The sequence below is a fragment of the Tarenaya hassleriana genome, unplaced genomic scaffold (genome assembly GCF_000463585.1).
Source record: "Tarenaya hassleriana unplaced genomic scaffold, ASM46358v1 Cleome19, whole genome shotgun sequence".
Lineage (NCBI taxonomy): Eukaryota > Viridiplantae > Streptophyta > Magnoliopsida > Brassicales > Cleomaceae > Tarenaya > Tarenaya hassleriana.
In genome coordinates, this window is record NW_010965304.1 from 1,401,410 (window position 1) to 1,409,885 (window position 8,476).

At 35.2% G+C, this 8,476-nt stretch overlaps 2 protein-coding genes across 2 annotated transcripts in view; both read left to right on the forward strand.

The window, feature by feature from the left end:
- LOC104811289 overlaps positions 1 to 265 on the forward strand; it is an 853-nt gene extending 588 nt beyond the window's left edge. Inside the window, exon 2 of the mRNA XM_010537950.1 lies at positions 5 to 265. Within this exon, the coding sequence (XP_010536252.1) occupies positions 5 to 155 (151 nt within the window). The 3' untranslated portion in view covers positions 156 to 265. The remainder of the gene's footprint in view (positions 1 to 4) is intronic.
- Positions 266 to 4,405: 4,140 nt separating this feature from the next.
- Positions 4,406 to 8,476, forward strand: part of LOC104810986 (auxin response factor 7-like) — a 7,355-nt gene continuing 3,284 nt past the window's right edge. Inside the window, exons 1-11 of the mRNA XM_010537497.2 lie at positions 4,406 to 5,149; positions 5,655 to 5,767; positions 5,884 to 5,979; positions 6,144 to 6,200; positions 6,305 to 6,460; positions 6,554 to 6,638; positions 6,892 to 6,982; positions 7,062 to 7,226; positions 7,544 to 7,739; positions 7,839 to 7,977; positions 8,098 to 8,476. The exon at positions 8,098 to 8,476 is cut by the window's right edge and continues 20 nt beyond it. Coding sequence (XP_010535799.1) covers positions 5,104 to 5,149; positions 5,655 to 5,767; positions 5,884 to 5,979; positions 6,144 to 6,200; positions 6,305 to 6,460; positions 6,554 to 6,638; positions 6,892 to 6,982; positions 7,062 to 7,226; positions 7,544 to 7,739; positions 7,839 to 7,977; positions 8,098 to 8,476 — 1,523 coding nt within the window. The 5' untranslated portion in view covers positions 4,406 to 5,103. The remainder of the gene's footprint in view (positions 5,150 to 5,654; positions 5,768 to 5,883; positions 5,980 to 6,143; positions 6,201 to 6,304; positions 6,461 to 6,553; positions 6,639 to 6,891; positions 6,983 to 7,061; positions 7,227 to 7,543; positions 7,740 to 7,838; positions 7,978 to 8,097) is intronic.

The following is an 8,476-nucleotide window of genomic DNA, read 5'->3' on the forward strand; positions in this document are numbered from 1 at the left end:
AAAGAGTATTGAGGACGATGAACGGAGAAGACGATTGGTACCGTTACGTAGATTTAACTGTGATTAACGGAAACGTGGTGAGGTTGTGGGATGATAACGGAGTCCGTAACTGCGTCAGGTTCAGTGTACAGCGCAAGTTGTGCTGTGGTTGGTAGATTGTCTGTACGGTCTAATTAATTATTAATTAAATTATTAAAATCCGAGGGTAGTTATTCTTAAACCCCTTTTTAAGGATTAAGAGAAAAAAAAAGTTGTTAATATTATTTTAGCAGTAGAATTAAAATATAATATCAATTGGAATTTCAATATTGGTTGCATATTGATTTCTAATGAAACATGTTCAAAAGACTATTTTATAGAATGGAGAAAAATCAATAATCTATTTTTCATTTACTCATTCAAAGTCCATCTTATAATTTTATGAAAGCCATCAATCCAATACATTCGTATACACAAAATAGAAATGTTAGATACTTTGAGTTTCGCAGTTCAATTATTATTATTATTATTTCGGATTTTTAGTTTTTAAAAACATTATACATATTCCTCTATTCGATTTAGAGTTTATCTCCGATTTTCGTATCAGTTCCATTTTTATATGACATTTTAATAAAAATTATTTTCTAGAAAAAATAATTTTAATATAAGTATATTGTTTAACTCGGTTTGATTTTGTTGTGTACAAATAACCGACCAAAACGGTGTCCACAAAGTTGATGGGCCTAAAGCCTAATTGAATCCAGCCCATCTCTAGATCTAAGGCGAACGATTTGGCCCATTACAAAAAATCCCCATGAATCAATTTACCAGAACTATTTTTTAATAAAATCAAAATTAAATTAAACTAATCTAAATTTACCAGAACTAAAAGTAACAGGATGATTATTCTAATTAAAAAAGAAAAAAATTAAATGTTTCTTAATCAAATCGCATCACATCACATCAAAATTGTTTACACGATATAATCAAATTTTCTCTTGCAGAATAACAGGACCCCGAGCAGGGGCGAGCGTTTCGAGAAACGGTTCAGATTCGGGACAGAATAAGTCGGTTCGGTTCTTTCGGTTTTACAAAAATAGATACCAATTGGGTTATTTATTGTATTCGGTTCAGTTCGGTTTCGATTCGGTTCAATTCCGGATTTTATTAAATAAATGATAGATTTCCTTTAAAAATATTCGGTTTTTCGGGATTTTTAAAGTTCGGTTCGGTTCCGCTAAAATTCGGTTCTCTAAAAATGGTACCGTTCGGAAAATAACAGCAGTTTCGGATCGAGAAAAATACCGAACCGAAACGTCCAGTCCTAATCTCGAGCGTGCATTTCCCAACATTAAATTCAGATATCGAAATCATGTATAATAAAAAAAAATAGAAATTTAAAAAAAATGAAATAGCGAATGAATGAAAATTGATGGCGGGGGGATGAGGTGTGAATGCGACCACGTCAGGTGGGATTCGCTGTCTTAAGGCCCCTCCCCCTCTTTTGTCTCAATCCTCTCTAAATGTTTTTGTTCCCTCATTAAAAAAAATTCCGATTACGTAACAATTTCGATTTTACGATCGTATAAAAATAACAAAATAATATCTATCAATATTACAAACATATATTTAGAATTTTCAATCCTAACAATAAGGATGGATATGTTGTCGGATTCGAATATATGTGGATATTGACATATTTTGATCGAAAATGAAGATTTCGACCAATAACCAAAAAATAAAGATACAAATTTGATACTTACAAACACGTGAATATCTTCTTTTGGATATTTAAATCTCGAATATCGGAATCTTATAGATACCGAGTTTAAATTTTTTTAATCCAAAACATTTTGATTCAAATAATTATAATCTATGACACAAATCTTTTTAAAAACAACAGAAATTCACATTTTCAAAAACTTTAAAAATTTTATTCAACACACATGACTTTGCTTGATCAAAGCAAGCATTAGGAATATGAGTGTTAGGCCATATTACCTTAATTTTCATGCATGAAAAATGCTACATAATGAATAACACGACAATGATATTTACCACACTTGACATGACCCTTTCTTAAATTTTATTTTTAAACCATTCCTTCCAAATTTATTCCCTTAAAAATTCAAAATAAAACTAAGATATGTATCGAGAATTACTTCCCAAATATATTGATCCTATATTTATTTAACTATTTCAAATATATCTGAATTCGATCCAAAATTTGGTCACTCAACTTGTAAAAAAAAAAGACCATTCTCAATCCAATTTTGAATCTCTATTTAAAGAACGATCTTCACGAACTTCTCAAATCCTTTCGGAGACGGGACAAAAGTCCGATAAAATTTTAAATTATTATAAAAAAATTGATTCAATACAATAAGAGCAACAGTTTAAGCTATAATATTAAAAAAAAAAACTAAACTATATAACACACACACACACACACATATTACATATATATATCCGATAATGTGTTATAGAAAAAGTAATAAAAAACGATAGAAATCAATAACCGATACAGCCGAAATCATTTTCGTGTAACCAATCGAACCGGAAAGGCCACGTAAAGGGCCGGGCCCTCTTATACTTATGTGAACGAAACCCACAAAGGGCCCACGTTTATCCATCTTCACTGCAAATGGACACCATGTCGCCACCGCTCAAATGCATTCATCTATCTCTATTTATTTATTTATTTATTTATTTATCGATAATAATCATTAGACATTACTATTTAAGAGTTCGTCTCGTTCTTTTTATTGGATCTGATTTTTTTTTTTAAATTAGTTTTTCAATGATTATTATGATAACGACGGCGATCGATATTACATGAGCTGGCTAGGGTTTTCTGCAAAATCGTAACCGGTATTTATTTCGCCTTCGATGCCCACGTCTCTCTCTTCGGCCGCCACCTTACAGTTGTCCCTAATTATATATATATATATACGGTATGTATATATATCACTAATAATATCACTAATCTAAATAATAATAATATCGATATAAATTATTATATATATATATATATGTTTGCATACACATGCATATGTTTGTGTACGTAACATTACATTTATAGACCATTTCGATTTCGGATGTGATCTATGATTTGACATGTGATCTTGATGAATCAATTTAATTAATACGTTAATTATAAAACAAAAAGAATATTAATAAGTTAAACTTGAATCCATTTTCCATCCTTTTTCTGTGATTTAATAGATATTCTTTTACTCCAAAAGATAGGTCAATAACCATTATTTTAAAAGTAAAAAATATTGATTATCTTTTACAAGTGAAGTCATAAGAATGAAACTTATTTTGAATGTAAAGGATTTTAAGATCGATTGTTCTTAAAAGGACACATCACTAAAGGGAATATGCTTATATATATATATATCATGATTAGATATTGACATGCTTGTGGAAAAAAGATGCATCCAAATAATGATTAGGGTATTTTATTTAATTAGGTATTAATTAGAAAATCACGATCAAGTAATTCAAAGAATTAAATGCCCAACAAAAAAGCAGAAGTTTTATTTTACAAGAGATTTGCATAATAATAACAATATCATCAAAAGAGTAACATGGAATATTGTAAATATTTTTGGCAGCATATGAATATATAAGTTTTAGAACATTAAATGATATATATAAATATACATACATGCACATATATATATATAAGCATTAATATTACTACTGCTAGTAAGTAGTAACCAAAATATGTGTGTTGAAGATATGCACCACGAGAGATCTTCCCTCACATGTGACGGTCTCCACTTCTTACCCTCTCAGCGAGAGATTCCATTTTATATTATAAGCTGTTTATATCATTTTTACCCTTCTTATAATGTAACTTACAATAGCCTATACGATAGATACGCATACTTCTATTGTTCAAACGAATCATTCAAAATCAAAATCAATTCATCTAAATGATTTGAATAATCGGTACATGAAATAGATTTTATATTGTTCAACACTTGTCTTTATTTGAGTTCAACACTAGTTAATGTGCATTATCATTAGTACAAGGGCTCGTACTCACAATATATATGGAATTATATGGGAAAGATATTTGTTTATTTCGAAAATGCTAAATAATATAATAAAAAACCAGGAGATTTAGTCTAGTTTATTATTAAAACACGAATTAATTAATGATACATATATACCATAATACAAATGGTGGAAATTGGTGACATCAAATCTTATTACATAACATTAAATTTATAATAGGATATTTAATGTAATAGATTTTAATAATAAATAGATAGTGTCGTTTTAAGTTTACGAAAAGCCTCATATTATTTATTTGTCATTAATATACTTTCAGTATGATTTGCTTGAACAGAGTAAAATGTGAAAAAAAAATCAATAAGAAAAAAGAAATTGGAAAAGCTGACTCTGTGCTTTTTGCAAACCTTTTGGTGGTTGTCTCGGTCTCTCTGATCATCCCTTTCCGACAACTCTGTGTGCTTCTCTCTCTCTTTGGTCCTGATTTTACTGTCACTTCGCTTCTTCGTTCTCGCGTTTTTTTTATTAACCCATTTCCCAATTTCCAAACTTTTTTTTAAAAAAAAATTCTCTCACCGAATCTACTTCTGGGTTTGCACCGAAGTAGGGAAAAGGAAGTAGCTTTGTTCGTGTAGTTCCTGTTCGGTTTCTGGGTCTTTTGAATTCTCAGTTTCGGTGAAAGTTTCTGTCGGAAAGTGGAGTCCTTTTCCTCCTGTGGGTTTATGATCGTTAATCTTCGGGAAGATTCTCTGTGAAAAAGCACTTCGATCTTTCATTTCTCGTAGGAATCGGAATTGTGGTTGGAAGCAAAACAGAGAAAGATTCTCCATTTCTGATTAAGTTCTTCAGATTCATACAATTTTCTCGGGGGACTTGGAATGTGAAGAGGGAGGTGAAAAAGTTGCATTCTTTATGTTCGTTTTGGGAAGAAAAATTTAGGGCTTTTTTTTTAATCAGATTTGGGGATTGAGCGGAAGATGAAGCTAATGAGAAGAGACTTCATCTTTTCCTGGGGCTTGACGTAATAAAAAAAGATCTGTCGGAATCAGACTGTTGGTGTTTCTCCCGAGAGATTTAGGGATTTTAGCTGCAGCAATCATGAAATCTCCTTCATCAAATGGGGTTTCTCCCAATCCCGGAGGAGGTTCGTCCTCTTCCTATATTTTTTTTTGTATCGTCTGATTATATGTTTGCTGATACTCTTTTTAATGCTTTGATTGAAACTTATCCTTTGGACATGTAAGTTGTTTATGTCTCATTAAATTTGTACTGGCTCCGATATTAAAGACAATTCAATTCATATGCCCTTACGAGCTTCCATCTGATATGGAGTTATTACAGTTGCAGTGAATCTACAGAATGTTGTCTTTGATGTAACTGTGTTTCATCAGAATCATTTCAGTTACAGTGAATCTCTTTAACTAGTTCTGGCTATAGAACAAGCTAAGTGTGGTGGAAAAGCCTCTTGGCACTGAATCTATAAAGAATCATAGCTTCTTATAACATGGATGAGATGCTTTTGCTTGGGCAAAGATTTCATGGTTTGATCTTAAGGAATTTAGGAGTTTTCGGGTTTATGGCTCCCGAATGATTTTCTTTTTAGCGACGGTATTATTCAGTTATACATTTCGATGGATTTTGGATAGCAGGAGAGAAGAAAACTATAAACTCGGAACTATGGCATGCTTGTGCTGGTCCGCTGATATCGTTGCCTCCAGCAGGAAGCCTGGTGGTATACTTCCCTCAAGGTCACAGCGAGCAAGTATGGGTTTTCTGTTATCTCCGTCTCGGGAAAACGTTGTATCGTTAACTAGAAACGGGAAATGGGTTCTTGATGGAAAAATTCTGAATCGGGTTTTACATTTTTTTTGTCGCCAGGTTGCAGCCTCGATGCAGAAGCAGACTGACTTCATACCGAGCTATCCAAATCTTCCTTCAAAGCTCATCTGCATGCTCCATTGCGTTACACTGCATGTATGATGGCCTTCAATCTCGGAAAATTTTCATATTCCGTAGTTATTTCTATGTACCATAGCCGATATCCTCTCTTTTTTCTCACGGAAAAAGGTTTGAATCATAGTGATTTCCTTTCGGTGCTGAAATTGTTTTGTTCTTCGTGTCTTCTTAAAAAAAACCAGGCTGATCGCGAGACTGATGAAGTCTACGCACAAATGACCCTTCAGCCGGTAAATAAAGTAAGTTTTCTAGTCAGTATTGTTACTCTTTTTTCTAGGAAATACTTCTCCCGAGGTGTATTTCAACGACGGGAATAATTGTGACAGCATTTTTTTGTCGATAGTATGAGAAAGAAGCATTGCTTGCCTCCGACATGGGTCTTAAGCAGAACAACCAACCTGCTGAATTTTTCTGCAAAACCCTAACGGCTAGTGACACGAGCACTCATGGTGGATTCTCTGTACCTCGTCGAGCAGCCGAGAAAATCTTTCCACCTCTGGTATGCATGTATACTATATATATATAGCTTAGATCGGTACCAGCTTCGTCTTTTTGTTCCTCTTCTGGTTCTTACCGTGAAAACGCTTGTCAGGATTACTCGATGCAACCACCTGCTCAGGAGCTCGTAGCTAAAGATATTCATGATACCACTTGGGCTTTCAGACATATTTATCGAGGTTTTTCCCATCTTCGAAGACATAACAATTTTGTTTGTGTATATAAGCAATATCGGAAATTTTTTCCAATTCTCTACCGTCGCTTTCTCTCTCTATTTGAGATGGTATCAGAGCACTTTTGATCTTCTTCTGAGTTTGATCAACTTTTTTGCTTAAATTTCTTTCATTTTACCGATTGATTTCGATTATTTTTTGTGTTTTTTTTTTCATTCGTTTAAACTCTTTCTTAGTCTTAGATTGTTGATGTTTTCAGGTCAACCGAAAAGGCATCTGCTAACTACTGGCTGGAGCGTGTTCGTTAGCACGAAAAGGCTCTTCGCCGGAGATTCTGTCCTCTTCATAAGGTATTATTAAGCTTCTTCCATCATTTTTCTTTCAATCTTTCTGTCTCGGAATACTAACTCCATTACGTTTATTACATAGAGACATGAAATCTCAACTTCTCTTGGGAATTAGACATGCCAATAGGCAACAACCCGCTCTTTCCTCGTCGGTTATTTCGAGCGATAGTATGCATATCGGAATCCTCGCTGCCGCAGCTCATGCTGCTGCTAATAACAGTCCCTTCACCATATTCTACAATCCGAGGTATGATTTCTAAGTTCCCTCTTTTATCCGTCACTATGATTTTCTGTGTTGCAATATCCGAGAGAAATTCTCGCACAAGGAACCCTAACGAGCTCTTGTAGAACAGAGCTCGAGCCACCAACTAACTGAACTGACTCTTCCCCTGAAATTCCGTTTCTACCCTTTGCCAAAACCGACCTTTTTTTGGTTAAGGGCATTTGGTTCTGGTTCAGCTCCAGTCCAATCTCTCAATCAACCTCTGATAGAACCAGAGGCTTACCCTGAGATTGCCATGTTTTGTATGGCCGTTGCTGAGATATTGTTTTGGGCTTTTGCAGGGCTGCTCCTGCTGAGTTTGTAGTTCCTTTAGCAAAGTACACAAAGGCAATGTATGCTCAAGTGTCTCTTGGCATGCGGTTTAGGATGATGTTCGAGACGGAAGATTGCGGGGTCCGTAGGTATATGGGCACTGTAACCGGGATTAGTGACTTGGACCCGGTACGATGGAAAAACTCGCAGTGGCGGAATCTTCAGGTACATCTTGGTGAAAAACTCAATGATGTTTATTCGTCCACCCGAATGCATGATCTGTTCCGTTTCTTTTTCGCTTACCTTGCTTGGTTCTCGAACCAGGTTGGATGGGATGAATCTGCTGCCGGTGACCGTCCCAGTCGGGTTTCGGTTTGGGATATCGAACCGGTCTTGACGCCTTTTTACATATGCCCGCCTCCATTTTTCAGACCTATGTTCACTGGACAACCTGGAATGCCTGGTAAGCTTTGAATTTTGTTCTTTTTCAGACAATATATTTTGATCTCGTTCTGTTTCACACTGATGCTGATTTCTAGTTTCTCTAGTTAGATACTGATGCTCGAATATGTTTTACTTGCAGATGATGAGAATGATATAGAGAATGCTCTGAAGAGAGCGATGCCGTGGCTCGGGGATAGCTTTGGCATGAAGGATTCATCGAGCTCAATATTTCCGGGGCTAAGTTTAGTTCAATGGATGAATATGCAGCAAAACGGGCAGTTACCCGTTGCTCAATCGGGATTCTTCCCTTCCATGGTCTCACCATCCGCTGTCCACAACAATCTCGGGTCCGAGGATTCTTCCAAGTTACTGAATTTTCAGGCACCTGCCGGGCTCTCCTCCCCGAATCTTCAGTTCAACAAACCGAATCCACAAGCGCAGTTGCCCCAGTTGCCGCAGCCACCCACTACGCTGTCCCAACAACAGCAGCTGCAGCCACTGTTGCAGACTTCTCTGAA